The sequence below is a fragment of the Dermochelys coriacea genome, chromosome 12 (genome assembly GCF_009764565.3).
Source record: "Dermochelys coriacea isolate rDerCor1 chromosome 12, rDerCor1.pri.v4, whole genome shotgun sequence".
Lineage (NCBI taxonomy): Eukaryota > Metazoa > Chordata > Testudines > Dermochelyidae > Dermochelys > Dermochelys coriacea.
Window position 1 is genome coordinate 9,682,443 of NC_050079.1, and position 18,016 is coordinate 9,700,458.

At 40.3% G+C, this 18,016-nt stretch overlaps 1 protein-coding gene across 3 annotated transcripts in view; it reads right to left on the reverse strand.

The window, feature by feature from the left end:
- Positions 1-18,016, reverse strand: part of NECAB2 (N-terminal EF-hand calcium binding protein 2) — a 394,502-nt gene that overhangs the window by 173,858 nt on the left and 202,628 nt on the right. For all 3 annotated transcript variants that reach the window (XM_043495046.1, XM_038368806.1, XM_038368807.2), the window contains one exon: positions 7,617-7,642. In XM_043495046.1, the coding sequence (XP_043350981.1) occupies positions 7,617-7,642 (26 nt within the window). The remainder of the gene's footprint in view (positions 1-7,616; positions 7,643-18,016) is intronic.

Sequence of the window (18,016 nt, forward strand, 5' to 3'; positions counted from 1 at the left end):
TGGAGGGTCAAATCTTCTAGTCCTTAAGTAAAACTTCTATTGCCATCAGTGCCTCCACTCATAGATATAAACATCACAGTGAACATGTGATAACGAGTGGTCAATAAATATACACATACTTAAATATTTGAGCCATCTTATCCAGAGTTACACATATTGTATGCCTTAGCTCAGGGACTGGATTTTTTGGCATATTCTGAACAGTGCTGAGCACACAGATGGTGCCCATGAATAATGAAAATCATGACAATAATCGTCGACTTTATGGACTCTGTGGATGCAGTTTCTGTTCTTTGTTCTGGAATTGGCCTGAATGCAGCTGAAACTCTAAGAATTTAAGTTATAAACGCATCGAATACTTATAAGACACCTTCTCATTCCTTCCTTTTCTCAAACTCAGAAGAAAAAATGACTGAACAAAATAGTTTTCAGTTAAAATGTAAAATTGCCCAGCAGCCATTACTGTACAACCCAGCCTGGGGTAGAACCCCTTGGGAGTTAAGTGATCTCCTCTCATCTGACTCTCATTCTCCATCCTCTTTCCTAACCACAGGGCTGCTTTTCATGCTGTCAATCATGGCATCCATCCTGGAACCATTTGCTGGAGTCTCAGAGAACCAGCTGCCTTGGTTTTGCTCCCATTTATCAGAGTCCTCTTTGGGTTTTTTTTTCAGCATGCAGCAGAGAGAGAGGCTGGTCTGCAGGATAGGGAGCTATCCCTGAAAGACCTGGGTTTACTCCCCGCATGGACTTCCTCTCTGACTCCAGGCCAGTGCTTTAAGGACAGAATTTCAAAGGTTTTTAGGTACCCAAAGATGCAGCAAGGCATCTAATAGGGTTTACAAAGCACCTAACCTTCTAAGTGCATTTGAAAATCTGAGCGGTGCCTAAATATCTTTGAAAATCTGGCCTTTAGTCTATGTGTGCCTCAGTGCCCCATCTGTAAAATGGGGATAATAGCTCTGCTCTACCTCACCGAGGGGCTGGAAGGAGAAATAGGTTAGACATTGTGAGGTGCAGCCTCGGATACTATGGTGATAGGGCCACATAAGTACCACAGGTAGAGTGGAAACTTCTCTATACACTGCTAGCCCTTCCCGGGGTTTGGCCCCTTCTTTCCACCTACGCCTCCAAATCTCCCCCTTTTCTAAATGTAACCTTGGCTCAGTGCTTTTCTGTATTTTTTCAGAGTCCACTGTGTTCTCTCTAAAACAACCCCTCCTTCTTTCCTTCCTTCTCTCCCTCTCCCCCCCCTTCCTTTTTCACAGGCTAAACTTCCATATCCTTAATTTAATCACTAGTCCTTTCTTCTCTTAATCACCCTGCCTCTGTTTGTAAACACAATCCTGACTCCCTGCCCCAGGGGCACCTCCCCTTTGCAGAATTTACATTTCACAGTAATGCTGTACCATAGTTAAGGGCTCCACCTGGGAGCTAGTGCGCCTTCCAGTATGAAACTGGGGTAGGGGAGGCTTCCGCCACCTCCCAATTGGCGCCCTTGCAATCAAGTTATTCATAAGAGGAAACCCTATTGTACATTTCATATGGTTGTTTCTTCACCACCCTCCTACTCCTTTAAAAACAGAATAATTTAAAACAAAATAATTATTTCCAGTGAGTCAGACAAAGCATGGCCATCCAATGAACCAAAACTACACAAAACACAAGCTAGTTGCAACATCATGATCCACCTGTATCTGAACAGATAAGAACATTTTGTGTATTAATGTAGGACTTTGTAAAATAGCCCCAAAAAGCCCCCTGCAACACACAAATGAGATTTTATTTCTATTCATAAATTCTGCTCATCAGTTTGCCTAGCAAAATGCTGCAAAACCATCTTCATCAGAACATGTTATTACCCCCAAATAAACAGACACCTACAACTCTTTTTTCCAAGTAGATTAATTACAGGGATTGTTGATCAATCCCACATATACTCTTCATTCCCTAGTAATGTGATCTCACCCTGGACAACAGCTGTATAATTTTCTGTTTTATAGGATTGTCAGAGAAAGAAAGGTCTCATCAAACAATGCTGCTTTAGCTCTATTTTCAATCTAAGTTTATAATGTGATCTGCTGTTACTAGTTTAACGGAGTGAGAAACAAGGAAGACCAATTAAACAAGGAAGGTGGAGTGGAAAAACATGTAATTGGCAAATACAAGAGATATTATTATAGACTCAATTTCTCATATGTCAGTTTCAATGAATGGGACAAACTAACTTCAGTGCAACTAGGAATTGGCTCAAAGTAAGTTAGGAAATAAAATCTGATTAATTGTCTTTAGTATTCAGAATAGCAGCCGTGTTAGTCTGTATTCGCAAAAAGAAAAGGAGTACTTGTGGCACCTTAGAGACTAACAAATTTATTAGAGCATAAGCTTTCGTGAGCTACAGCTCACTTCATCGGATGCATTTGGTGGAAAAAACAGAGGAGAGATTTATATACACACACAGAGAACATGAAACAATGGGTTTATCATACACACTGTAAGGAGAGTGATCACTTAAGATAAGCCATCACCAGCAGCAGGGAGGGGGAAGGAGGAAAACCTTTCATGGTGACAAGCAACGTAGGCTAATTCCAGCAGTTAACAAGAATATCAGAAAAAAGAAAAGGAGTACTTGTGGCACCTTAGAGACTAACAAATTTATTAGAGCATAAGCTTTCGTGAGCTACAGCTCACTTCATCGGATGCATTTGGTGGAAAAAACAGAGGAGAGATTTATATACACACACAGAGAACATGAAACAATGGGTTTATCATACACACTGTAAGGAGAGTGATCACTTAAGATAAGCCATCACCAGCAGCAGGGAGGGGGAAGGAGGAAAACCTTTCATGGTGACAAGCAACGTAGGCTAATTCCAGCAGTTAACAAGAATATCAGAAAAAAGAAAAGGAGTACTTGTGGCACCTTAGAGACTAACAAATTTATTAGAGCATAAGCTTTCGTGAGCTACAGCTCACTTCATCGGATGCATTTGGTGGAAAAAACAGAGGAGAGATTTATATACACACACACAGAGAACATGAAACAATGGGTTTATCATACACACTGTAAGGAGAGTGATCACTTAAGATAAGCCATCACCAACAGCAGGGGGGGGGGAAGGAGGAAAACCTTTCATGGTGACAAGCAGGTAGGCTAATTCCAGCAGTTAACAAGAATATCAGAGGAACAGTGGGGGGTGGGGTGGGAGGGAGAAATACCATGGGGAAATAGTTTTACTTTGTGTAATGACTCATCCATTCCCAGTCTCTATTCAAGCCTAAGTTAATTGTATCCAGTTTGCAAATTAATTCCAATTCAGCAGTCTCTCGTTGGAGTCTGTTTTTGAAGCTTTTTTGTTGAAGTATAGCCACTCTTAGGTCTGTGATCGAGTGACCAGAGAGATTGAAGTGTTCTCCAACTGGTTTTTGAATGTTATAATTCTTGACGTCTGATTTGTGTCCATTCATTCTTTTACGTAGAGACTGTCCAGTTTGGCCAATGTACATGGCAGAGGGGCATTGCTGGCACATGATGGCATATATCACATTGGTAGATGCGCAGGTGAACGAGCCTCTGATAGTGTGGCTGATGTGATTAGGCCCTATGATGGTATCCCCTGAATAGATATGTGGACAGAGTTGGCAACGGGCTATCTGCTACCCAAGATCCATAAACCTGGAAATCCTGGACGCCCCATCATCTCAGGCATTGGCACCCTGACAGCAGGATTGTCTGGCTATGTAGACTCCCTCCTCAGGCCCTTCGTTACCAGCACTCCCAGCTATCTTCGAGACACCACCGATTTCCTGAGGAAACTACAGTCCATTGGTGATCTTCCTAAAAACACCATCCTAGCCACTATGGATGTAGAAGCCCTCTACACCAACATTCCACACAAAGATGGACTACAAGCCGTCAGGAACAGTATCCCCGATACTGTCACGGCTAACCTGGTGGCTGAACTTTGTGACTTTGTCCTGACCCATAACTATTTCACATTTGGTGACAATGTATACCTTCAAATCAGTGGCACTGCGATGGGTACCCGCATGGCCCCACAGTATGCCAACATTTTTATGGCTGACTTAGAACAACGCTTCCTCAGCTCTCGTCCCCTAATGCCCCTACTCTACTTGCGCTACATTGATGACATCTTCATCATCTGGACCCATGGAAAAGAAGCTCTTGAGGAATTCCACCATGATTTCAACAATTTCCATCCCACCATCAACCTCAGCCTGGACCAGTCCACACAAGAGATCCACTTCCTGGACACTACCGTGCTAATAAGCGATGGTCACATAAACACCACCCTGTATCGGAAACCTACTGACCGCTATTCCTACCTACATGCCTCTAGCTTTCATCCAGATCATACCACTCGATCTATTGTCTACAGCCAAGAGCTACGATATAACCGCATTTGCTCCAACCCCTCAGACAGAGACAAACACCTACAAGATCTCTATCATGCATTCCTATAACTACAATACCCACCTGCTGAAGTGAAGAAACAGATTGACAGAGCCAGAAGAGTACCCAGAAGTCACCTACTACAGGACAGGCCCAACAAAGAAAACAACAGAACGCCACTAGCCATCACCTTCAGCCCCCAACTAAAACCTCTCCAACGCATCATCAAGGATCTACAACCTATCCTGAAGGACGAGCCATCACTCTCACAGATCTTGGGAGACAGACCAGTCCTTGCTTACAGACAGCCCCCCAATCTGAAGCAAATACTCACCAGCAACCACACACCACACAACAGAACCACTAACCCAGGAACCTATCCTTGCAACAAAGCCCGTTGCCAACTCTGTCCACATATCTATTCAGGGGATACCATCATAGGGCCTAATCACATCAGCCACACTATCAGAGGCTCGTTCACCTGCGCATCTACCAATGTGATATATGCCATCATGTGCCAGCAATGCCCCTCTGCCATGTACATTGGCCAAACTGGACAGTCTCTACGTAAAAGAATGAATGGACACAAATCAGACGTCAAGAATTATAACATTCAAAAACCAGTTGGAGAACACTTCAATCTCTCTGGTCACTCGATCACAGACCTAAGAGTGGCTATACTTCAACAAAAAAGCTTCAAAAACAGACTCCAACGAGAGACTGCTGAATTGGAATTAATTTGCAAACTGGATACAATTAACTTAGGCTTGAATAGAGACTGGGAATGGATGAGTCATTACACAAAGTAAAACTATTTCCCCATGGTATTTCTCCTCCCCACCCCACCCCCCACTGTTCCTCTGATATTCTTGTTAACTGCTGGAATTAGCCTACCTTGCTTGTCACCATGAAAGGTTTTCCTCCTTTCCCCCCCCCTGCTGCTGGTGATGGCTTATCTTAAGTGATCACGCTCTAATAAATTTGTTAGTCTCTAAGGTGCCACAAGTACTCCTTTTCTTTCTCCTTACAGTGTGTATGATAAACCCATTGTTTCATGTTCTCTGTGTGTGTATATAAATCTCTCCTCTGTTTTTTCCACCAAATGCATCCGATGAAGTGAGCTGTAGCTCACGAAAGCTTATGCTCTAATAAATTTGTTAGTCTCTAAGGTGCCACAAGTACTCCTTTTCTTTTTGTCTTTAGTATGACTCCCCCTATTGAACTCCATGCCAGAATCATGGGTTTGTCTCCGTCTACTCCACTTTGCTAAATAATAAACCATGCCTGACAAGCAGCTCAAGGTTTTTCCCAAAGGTATCCTAGTCTGATTACAAGCATGGGATTGTTGACACGAAAAGGTTGCACCATTCTAATTTAAGGTGTGATTTTAAACTGATTTAGTTTAAAACTGTTGCAAAAGGCTTTGCAGACACTAACTCCAGTTGAAAAGTGTCTTACTTACGTGTAGTACAAATGAATTAGGAACTGATTTAAACTAAACCAAAATAAGCCAGCCATTCTTCAACTGAAATTAGCACCCACCCAGACTATTGCAATTTCGTCGGTCGACAAGGCCTGGCACTCTAAATAAGGACAGACAAGTCTTTAACACTGTTCAAAATAAAAACTAACTTCCATAAGATCAGCTCAAACCCACTGGAGAGCACAGCACTGATTGCCGGAGTCTGATTAGAGTCTAGATGCTGGATTTTTAACTACACAATTGCTGTCTTTGGAGGGATCTGTGAACCCTAAAATGGTAAAGCCACGGATGCATTGTAAAGGTTGTTCTACATGGATCCTTTTTGAATATAATTGTTCCTTTGTGCTATCTTGAAGGAGGTATGGGGAATGCAGCTGACAAGGTACTGGAAAACAAAAAAGCAAACTTCTTCTCACGTCTCCAGGCTGAACAGCAGAAAAAAATTCCTAACAGCAAGGGGTCTATTAGACTGAGGAATAATCTCCCAAGGGAAGTAGCAAAAGCCCCACTGCATGAGTCATTTAAAATCTAGACAAAGCACTTGAGAATTCACTGTAGGAAATAATCCAACTCTATTCTAGCTGGGGAGTTGGATAAAATGTCCTTATAGATATTTTCTACCTCTAATTTCTATGAACAGTGGGGGCTGCTCTGGTGATTATATGTACTGTAGGATACCCGCTGTAAAACATTAAGCTTTGCCTAAAGACAAGTATGTAATTGGTACTATAAAGTAATGCTGTTTTATTGAAGCCTGCAGATGAGGTATTGCCTGAAATTAACCACACATTACTGAATGTTATCTGCTTATTTTTGGGTACAGTTCTGTGCTCATTAACTATATTGTGAAACTGAGTAAAACTTTCCCAGCGTCATTGCTGAACAAGAAAGCCAGTACAATATATTCTAAGAATTCACAGCTCGGGAACGGCAAGACACATTCTATACAACCCCTGATTCCAGTTTATTAATGACATCTCCAATGCATAGGCTGATAGAGATTGTGGAATCCTGATCAACTAACATGAGGCTCTAGTGAGGAGAGTTGGGGGACATTTTATTATGCTATGATCAAAGAAGGGTGGCAGCAACCAATCCCTATGCAGAGCCCAGATTCAGTATTTGGCTCCCTAAAGTCTCACTTTGGAGTGCAAGATCCGTCCAGTTGACTAGTCAGTTTGGAATGGCCCCAGCCCCTCCATTATTTGAGGCTCCATTGATACCTGAGGAACCTGTTTATCAAGAGCCTCTCCGGAAATGGGAAACTTTGTGTAGTGACGTTAACCATAAACTATGCTAAAGCACAAGGGCTAGGGCGAGTTCTTACTTTCACTGGAAGGGATCCAAAATTGAAGTGAATATTGCTGTATGAAAGGTAGAGAGTGATTAAAAAGGGGGCATGATTAACTATATTCCATCCCACCTCATGCCCCGCTCTTTAATTCACTTACACCAAGATTTTAAAAACCTAAAGTTCTTCCCCCAATCAACCTGATTGCCAAGCACCCAATTTTTCCTACTGAAGTCAACAGAAAGTGCAGATCCTGAACCTATTTGAATCCCATTATTTATTCATGTGCCTAACTTTAATCCCCTGTTTTTAAAAATCTTGGCCCCATTCGGTATTGGAGTGAAGCATGTGTGAGCCTTGTTAAAAATAAAGTTAAGAAAAGACTACATTAAAATTTGCTTTTATCGAGATAGCGAAAGGGTACTTACCACACAGCTCCTTTGTATCCACATTGCTGTCAGACGGAAGATGCAAGTATAGGGAGAAAGCAGAAAAACGAGCGTTTAATGTAAAGGAAAAATAAAGGACTTATGTAGAATTTTCCTATTTTATCATTAGAGATGGAACAAATGCTCATAAACTTTGGGGAAGTTCTGATCCAGATCTCAACTTTATAGCTCAATCCCATCTCTGCTTAATACATACACTTCTGATAAACCACCCTCCAGCTAGTTATTAACAGTCTTTCGTGGTTTCAAGTCTTTAATAAGTTCTTACAGCAGAGCAGTGCCGGTGCCAGACATAATACAATCTGGATACACATAATACAGGCTCAGTGGTGAGAGGTCCCTCGGCTGCCAAGTCTGGAAGGAGCTGTGATATTATTAATAATTATAAGCATTTATAAGGCACACATTACCATCTCTGGGACTTTCTTCTCAATTTGAACTTTTGTGAGATTTGCCAGAGTGTGACTATATAAGCAGCTTCCCATTCTGGTCTCCTCAAGTGCCCATTACAGGAATTCTTGCACCTTCCTCTAATGTATTTAGTGCTGGCCATTCTCAGATGGAATATTAGACTACTGGATCATTCCTCCAGTCTGGTCTGGCAATTCCTATGTTCCTACTTGTTTAGCAATAACAGCTTTTAATGGATTTTAAAAAATAAAAATAAAAACCAATGGACACATTTCTAGTCTTACATTTTGTAAAACGTTCTTTTCATAAGAACGATGGTCCAGACTATGCATGTTCTGAATGCTTGAGGGAGCAAAGAGCCTCTACCCTTTGTCCCCCTGCATAGAAGCCAGGTATAACTACAATCCTTGAGCTTACTGCACACAATGCAGTCCCCTATGCATGCACATACTACATGTATGTAAACAGTGTGTGCACACATGTAGAGCACAAGATCAGGAATAAAAGTTTGCACCTAATCTATTTGTCATTCAAATCCCTCTACAATTGCAATCCCCATTTGAGACTTGAAAGGAATTTGAAACATTTTAATAGAATTATTCTTTATCAATCCACTTATATCCTGGAAAGCTATTTGCTTAACTGAACTCATTCTTGAGCTGCCCGACCTGTCAGTGTAAGTGGAATATGGAGAAAGATTTTTAAACACTCATTTCATTACTGTAGGTTTCTCTCTGTCTTACTGCCACCACCTACTAGCTCTCTGAAAGTACAGATGGTATCTTGAGCCCTGGGAAGGCTTCAAATAGAAGCAGCCATTGGCAGATATGGCATTATAGTTTCAACATCAGCTCCACAATGGAACAAAGAGTGGCATCCATCTCTGCCATGCAGTAACACGCATCTGGCGCTTCCCACATGTCTCTCCCATTCTCTCGAAATTCTGTTTTTCCTTCACGGATTCTGAGAAACAAAAGGGGGTTCAGGTCTCCTGGCTGTTGGTAGGTTTCTCTTCTCATACTCTCCTTTGGATCACTGACGTTTTCCCATCTCTTTCCCCAACACCTTTTTAATCTCATACCTGCTACTGAGGCCCTCCCTTCTCCCTGCTTTGAAGCTTTCCTGACCTTTCACTGTTGTTCTTTTCTCCAGGTGTTTAGCGCGGCTGTGACAGCTACTGTGACAGCCCTCTTTACAGGAGCACAGAGAGAACAGGAAAGGTCCCAAACATGTTTCCCACTTTAGCAATGATTGGGGGGGGGGGGGGAAATGAAGTTGTAAAAGCTTGGAAGGGGGTGTGGGAAGAAGAGAAAGGGAATCTTGATTCCGGCCATCCATCCCTGTTTTCTAGCTGTGTATGTGGAGATTTCTCCAGAGTTGAATAGTCTACAGAACACCCACCACTTTCCTTGGGAGACTGTTTAACATTAGAACAAACTTTCTCAAGGAGTGCCCCTGAGCTCAGTCAACTAACCAAGAACTTCCCAAAGAACAGCACAACCAAACTTTAATATTGTACTTAGATATCAGCCAACAACTTAGGACTAGAATGGGTGAAAATTGTTCAAACAGCTTTTTATCAAAAATACCTTTCAAACTGGCAGTTTTTTATAAAAAGTTTAGGGTGTTGCCAACAGATAATTTATGGGGAAAATAAAAAAGGCAAACAATTAATCAAAAACATTTTGTAAATGGTTACTGGAATTTTTTGTTTACGAGAAACTCGGTTTAAACACAATAAAAGTGGGATAAAAATTTTGGATTTTTTTTTTTGAAGGCACAACTTTTTTTTTGAAAAACAGCAGATTTATTTTAAACACTTTAAAATTTTAGTTGTCACAAAAATAGGTTCTTATTTTTCAAACAGCTCTACTTACTATAAAAAAATTGCATTTTGTTGTTTTAAACTTAGGGGAGTGGAAAACAAAATACAGACCTCTGCACCTGTTACAGTAAGTTGAATCTAAAGTTACTGCTTTTTGAAGTCCTTGTTTTTACCTTGAAATTATAAAAGGCTATATTGATTTTGTCCTGTATCATGTCAGGGTCATCAACTGTGTCAGATCCTATTGAAAATGATGTTAAAGTCTTAATAAACTAGCTGACCTTTTAATAGTAAAGACCAAACTGATTATAGCCATTGATAACAACATAAGACAGAGGACTCTGCTCATACTGCACAAATCTATTTTTATTAGATACCAAGAAATCCAGGAAGATCCTGTTTCCATTGAAATCAATGGGATTTTTGCCATTGTCTTCAGTGGGAACAGGATCAGAACCCCAATGAGTAAATCAGCCATACATTATAACAAAACACTGGACTATAAAATCAGCTGCACTGCAAGTTGTGGATCAGTTCACATTCTGTACTCAGACAGCATTATTAGGTCAGTTCTAAGTACACATGGTTTGGCTTAATTGTTTAAGTACAGAAGTTAAAGATTTAACTAGACAGCCTCGTATTGAAACATATTAAAGAAGTTTATTTGTTAACGATAATTATTTCCACAAGCACCTCTTTTTTGCATAAGGGTTAATTTGCGCAATTTCCCCCCACCCTATCACCACTTCACAGGGCTACCAGTAGGAATTCAAATGACTATAGCTTTGGCATCTTGCTGTCTTTTTACTGGAGTTCACTTCCGTTCTAGCTTGATGTGTTACAGCTAGGAACATATTTGTGTGCGTGTAACTCTTTTTGTGCTGATGATATTTAGGGACTAACTTTGAAAAGAATCAGTGCAATCTGCTCCTACATTTCCCCAAAAGCTAAACACAGAAATTAAGGGTGTAAGTTTTCACCACTAACTTCCTGATTTGTGCTTATAGAGGCAAAAAATATTCCAATTCTGCAATTTGATTGTGGATGCAAAATGTTAAAGGGACAAGTTGCACCTGCAAAAGGGAAGCTATTGAAAATATGGCCCTTAATCTTTCCAGATGAACTTTTTTACATTTGCAAGGCAAATGGAGAAAGAAGGCTATCAGCCTTTCTTTTCACTCTAGTTCTCAGCTTGGTCTTCCCGTAGGCCCCTCACCCTCTGGTTTTGGATCCAGCATCTGGAATTGGATCCACCCCCATACTGTATCAGGACACTAGTCCTTACAGATACCTGACTGCCACTCAGGTGTCCAAACAATTCTCTCAGGAGCCCAGTTCAGCAGTCCAGCCCTGTTCAGTCAAGTACTAAAGCACATGTTTAATTTTAAGCACATGTTTAAATTCCATTGACTTCAATGAGATTTTTGTATGTGTTCAAGTGCTTTGCTGACTACACATGTACTTACACATGTGCTTAAATGCTGTACTGAATTGGGGCCACGACGCAAACATATGGTCCATGTGCCTCTCGCTACAGACCAAAGATATACCAGTTCTCCTCCGTAGGTTCAGTTTTCCAGATTGGATTTTTCCACCATATATACTTGCTCTATGTTTTGCTTTGTAGATACATACAGAAGGATTGAGCTGTACTAACTCTTAACTAACATTGGAATCAATGTCATTCTTGGATTTTACTTTAAACTATAACTCTCTTTTCCTCTCCACATGTCATGTACGTCCCCCACTTGCCATATTTTTCTGATTTTCTCTCCCATTGGCAATTTTTTGCTTCCTGTCTTTGGATTCCTTCTATTCAATAAACAGTGAGAGACACAAATCTCTTATTCAGTCAACATATGTGAACAAGGTAATCACTGAAGAATCAGAACTTTCTCTGTTTTTGGTGCTACTTTCCATGGTACATTTGAATATACTCTCTGAATAGCAGGAACAGGCTGCTTCTCCTTTCTATATGTTCATAAACAAAGTGATTTCAATTCACACAAATAATGTTGTCTTATTTTAACCATTTTAAGCATATGCTCCTACATAACAATATTGTTTGTTGGTTTTTAAAAGTGTGGTTTTATTTTATAAAGAAGAATTGTCTCCAGATTCAGCCCTGGTGCTCAAATACAGATCTTTATGAGTGAATTATAAAAATGATAAACCTCATCCAAAGGTGCTTGCGATGAAGATACTGACATCACCTTAGTGATGACTTAGTCTAGAGTCATGAAGGGTATCTGAGCCTTTTTTTTTTTTTTTGGTAAGCTGAATCTCTGCCAAGGCATCTTGCTGTGTATGTCCTGAGAAGTCACATTTCAGATAATCTCTTCAAGGAGATTTCATTTGTTATCAGCCAAATGAGCAACTAGCATATTTCCATCTTCCCTTGAATCCTGTAATATTTTTAGCACAGGTTTTGGTCTCAATTTGTTCTGGGCAGCAAGTGTCTTGAGAGAGATTAATTTCTATTTTCTTGCTGAACAGATTTATGAAAACCTTTTGAGCCTCAGTTTATTACTGGGATTAAAAATGGTTCTTCTGCTAAAAAGTTGTCACTCTATCTTAATTCCTTCTGAAATTTATCATCTCTCCTGAAGTGTGAGACTAGTTCACTGAATCCTATAAAATTTCCAGGGTTACGGAGAGTTAATTTCCATGAACTCATTTTATTTTCTCATTAAAAAATTGCAATTGAAATGCTAAACATGCAGATGTGAGGCTTTGTTTGCATGGTCTAGCCTACTTTAGAGAGAATAGTCCAAAATACTTATGGAGCAAGTAATTGCTTAATTGGAGTCTTAACAATTCACTTGGAGAAAAAACTCAAATAGAAAATAGGAGAAGTCTTTTTAGTGCAGAAATAATTCAAAAGGGATGTAGCAAGCGCAGCCCTTGTGTACTGAAAGCTCAACAGAGCAGGCTAGATGATGCAGTGAGTTAATTAAATAGCCTTTTCATCTCTGGAGCTCTGGCTTCCTGAAGGGACAACTGTAATATTTGTGGGGGAGGGTTTCGAAAGCATGTAAGTGACTTAGGATCCTAAGTCACAGCAGGATTTAAGCTCCTAAATCACTTCTGAAAATGGAATTTAGATGCTTTTGAAAATTACACCCTGAGTTTCATCCTGGATCTAAGCCAATGGGTGTCCCTGGCATGCAGCACCATGCCATTTTTTCTACATAACTCTCAGTATCAAATCCAATACGAGGAGTAATATTTCTCTCTTGGGAAAACCCTCCATCTGCCTCCTTTAGTCTTGGTCCAAATGGTATTCATGCACTGACTGCAGAATACTTTTCAATAAATGCCAGAATTAAGTATTATGTAAGAGATTAACAGTGAATTAACACCTCAATTATAATTAGTTTGTGGTAACACCCAATTGGTGTGACGTGCTTTCCAAACTGAGTGGTGGACACAGTCCTTAACCCCCCAAAGATCACACCATCTTTTATCAAAAAGGAAACCTACTAGCCTCAGGAACAGAGCCAATTATTTTACTAGAAAAAACAATGAGGAGTCCTTGTGGCACCTTAGAGACGAATAAATGTATTTACTGACTCCTAATAGCATAAGCTATGTCAGAAGTGGTCTAACCACGTGTTTCTAATCTTTGATGTATATATGCATATCAACAAACACTGAACAGATCCCCCTGGAAACAAGACACCCGATGATAGGAAATACTGATGGACCAACTTCAAAAGGTTCCAGGTTCAGATAAGCACCTAAAAATTCAGAGGCTCACCCAAATGTTTTAGAGCAACAGACAGACTGAAAATCTAGCAAGAGTGGGCTCTCTTGAGATGTTTATTGTTATTATCTTTGACTAGACCAGAAAAGTCCTCTCACCATATTCATTTCCCCTATGAGTCCCTACAGAGAGGGCTGTGAAAATGAAAAGTTAGCAGAAGCTTTTCCATTCCTCAAAAGATCAGTTAAGCTCAGGTTAGTTATTTTATCTGAATAGGTTGGGGCACCCCTGGTCTTATGTAGATTTCGTAAAAAAATCTTTCAAACACAGATTAATAATATCTTGTGAAATCAACTGATTCTCTAATATGTATGTGCAATAGTTAATTTCACACCATCCACTCCGCACGTAAATAGTATTTTTCAACTACTAGTTAGGCTTTCAAATATATAATTAAGCATGCATAGTATTCACAATTTAAGCAAGGTGTTACTAACAGGCCTTTAATTTTTGTATACCCCAATACATTTGCATTGCCATATTCAACCTTAATGTTGTAAAAATAGTTTCATCCTGAAGGGTCTCAACGTGTATGGCAAGGCATATCCTGAATAATCATTGAAATGTAACCACTTCTGGGGTGGAATATTAACACCTAGAAGGAACAGTGAAGAGTACAGTATATCAACAAACAGCACCTAGAAGTTATTTAGGTAGAATGTAATTACCTTAGTGTTTTATTAAGCCAATGTTGATACCCCAGAGCCTGTGAAAAATGAGTTTTCAGGATCTGGGTTTTACATTTCATAGGAGAGATGGCACCTCCAACAGTGCAGCACCTCCTAGCCCCATGCTGGCGCAGTGATGATTTGGAGAGAAGGTTGCTACCTCTGAACCACCCACTCATTTCTTTCAGCACTACAGGCTTTTCCCTTGAAGGTCTCCCATCTGAGCACAGATCAGGCCTAACCTTGCTAAGCTACTGAGATCTAACAAGAACGTAGTTGCAGAATCAGGATTTTAAAAATTGAGCATAATGAAGAACAATTCCTCCAGTCAACCTCATCACCCAAAAGGCTCAAAAAAGTTCCGTTCCTCACAGAAAGTTCCGTTCTCATTTTTAGGGGAAAATAAAACTTTAAAGTGTATCAAACTAGCTCTTAGGTTGTCTGAGAATCTGCTTATAATTTTAACCATACTCCCATTAATAACGTATTTAATTAAAGCATTTATTGAAGTCATAACACAGACTTAATGAGAAAAAATATTATAATATTCGTGTAGAACTTTGTAAGAAGACATTATTAAATGACTGGAGTATTACACAGCTCTCCTCCTTAGTGTAGCTTTCATCTAGTTGATTTTTCTCTGCAGGGAACACTTCCCGTTTATCTAGGCAAAGTGCAAACCACAATAAAGAAAGTGATCTTTCAAACCTTTTAAGAGTCAAGCTTTCTTGTATAGCTTGTGTAATTGTGACTTCCCCCCATCCAGTGAAGTTAGCGTCCAAGGCATTTTCCATGAATCTCTCTCAGAGCATACTTAGTTCCACATCACAAATGTGGGGTAGGATCTCCTGATCCATAGTCGAGCTATGAAAATGAAGTCACTAGAAAATTTGACATTTCCCTCTTGGTTATTCCAGCTCTGCAGCAGACAACACAGGGTCAAGCTTTCAAACGGGTGCATGCAAAAGTGCACCTAGCCAATGTAGGTATACAGATGCAACTGATGCATGTGCACAAGTCATGGTTTCTGCATATGCATGTCTATATGAGTGCACAATAGCAGAAGATTTGCATGCCTATGTCTAGAACATGTGTGCGTGCACCACTGCCAGTCTGAAAGTTTGACACCTGGAGCCAAATTTCAGTCCTCCATTGCCCAAGAATAGGCTCATTGATGAGTACTGAGGACTAGTGTTCATGCTGTCTCTGGAAAGGTTGGTAATGAGGAAGGGAGAAGAGAAAAAAGGCTTATAACAAATGTTCTAAGGGCTTGGCTGAGAATAACTGTTGGTGGAAAATGGCAGGGAGTTGCCTCTAGCTACTGCTTGCTTTGGTAAGTACAACATCACATCTTCAATAGAAAAAGAAAGAATGGTCTAGTGGTTAGGGTGTTATCTTGGGATTTAGGAGAACTAGGTTCAATTTTGTGCTCTGCCAAATGCTGCCCATGTGACCTTGGGCAACTCACTTATTGTCTCAGTTCCCCATCCGTAACACAGGGATAACCGCATTGCCCTACCTGACAGAGCGTTGTGACCATAAATACATTAAACATTGTGGGAACTGTACATACCTTAAATTAATAGAGTCACAGGTATTTAACTTCACTAATTTTCCATTCAGAATACAAATACTTGATTTTGTATATATTTTATATATCCCAGCCTCATAGTTCATTTCTTCTTCATTATTCTAACCTAACAACTTTTAACTGAGAAATCTGAACAACAACTGAAGAACTAGTACAGATCAGGGTTCTCTCTTCCCCTGAATTTAGGTGCTAAATATTGATTAATGCTGATGTTTTGCCAGAGGCAAAGCCCAGCATATATCTCCACACATATTATTTTCCTCCTCTGAAATGATTCTGACAAAAGGATTACTAGAGTATTCTTATTGGGTGCTTCAAAAGCATGTCCCAAAGAATTGTCTAGCAGCTTTATTTATTTTCACAAATAGTGCTTAGACATGGTGCCTGATGTGGGTACTGAACACACTTTACATCATAGAGACTAACAAATTTATTAGAGCATAAGCTTTCGTGAGCTATAGCTCACTTCATCGGATGCATTTGGTGGTTTTTTCCACCAAATGCATCCGATGAAGTGAGCTGTAGCTCACGAAAGCTTATGCTCTAATAAATTTGTTAGTCTCTAAGGTGCCACAAGTACTCCTTTTCTTTTTGCGAATACAGACTAACACGGCTGCTACTCTGAAACTTTACATCATGTATCACTTGTACGCAGTTTCTCTGCAAACTGAATACTAAACCACATCTGGATTGGAGATTTGCTGCGTTATTGCCAATGATGTGAAAATTTTCTCGAGTTTGGCACAGGGGACTGTATATTCCTGTCTACACCACTAACTCATTGTGTGATAACTTAACATCTCTTTTCCTCATATTTCCGGGCACTACTGCATTTGCATTCCTTCTCTCTTCTGATTTATAGCCATCTTCTCTAATCTCCTACACAGTGCTAGGGCTGTCAAAGGTTGCTGTCCTTCTGTTCACTTTTATCACTGCATTTTTATTGGCCTTTCTTCTATTACTAAGGAGAACAGAAAAAGTTGGTTCAGAGGGAAGGAATAAGATGGAAGAATGGAGCATGAAATTCCCCATTTCTGTTTTTTAAATAATCAATGGAAAGGAGCTGTTGCGTATGAAAATGGGAAGGGTGAGTGAAAAATAATGTGAATTCACAAGATACAAATACATCAAAGACTCTTCTTCAAAGCGCATTTCTCATGCAAATTGCTGTCTGGATGGGCTGTTCAAAGGTCAATCAAGACCTGATCAGCTTCAGCTGAAGTTAATAACCTTTTCTTCTTTGGCAGATGAAAGCCTTGCAGCAGCCTGCCACTGCCTCAAGGCAGGCTTCCCCATTAGGAAAAGGAAGGTCTTCAGAAGCTGCCTCTCTCTTTTTATTTGCATCTCCAGCACACAGCTTTTGCTTTGTTTGCTGGGAAGCCTCTTGTTCCATTTCACCTGAGAATAGAAAAAATTAATTTTCAAGCCCATCCAATGCTTTTAGAGGCGAAGACCGAAAACCATCAGGTGCAGCTGGAAAACGTTATTGTTTCTGATGATCCTTTTAGTCAAAATAGCAGCAGCCATAATGCGCTGAGCCAGATTGCCTCTGGACCTAGTGCATGGGGAACAAGCCATCCCTAACTTCTGCACCTCCCCTCCATAAGAATGCTTAAACTGTTCCCTCTATGAACACACCTTGCTCCCTGCAAGAAGGCATAAATCATCCCAAGCAGGGACAGAGAGAAGTTAGAGCCATGGTTTTCATCCTCCTACCCCTGAGCACCTCTGATTCTGCTTTAAAGACCCGATGGGACCCAATGTGACGCTCATGTCCAACCGGCAGACTTCACACTAAGATTACAGTGAGTTTTTTAAAGTAACAGCTTTATTTTACTTATCTTGCTGGACACCCATAATTGATTTATATATAACATCACAGTGGAATGATGTCCTAGCAGTGAAGGCATTGGACTGGGACTCAAATGAACTGTATTTAGATTCTAGCCCTGCCACTGACTTCCTGGGTCACCTCTGGCAAGTTACTTCCGCTCTGTGACTCCATTCCCCGAACCTGAAAAATGGAAATGGTACTACTTTTCTCCCACCATTTATCTGTCTGGCCTATTTGGACTAAGTTCTTCGGAGAGGCACTGCTGCTTAGTATATATGTCTATA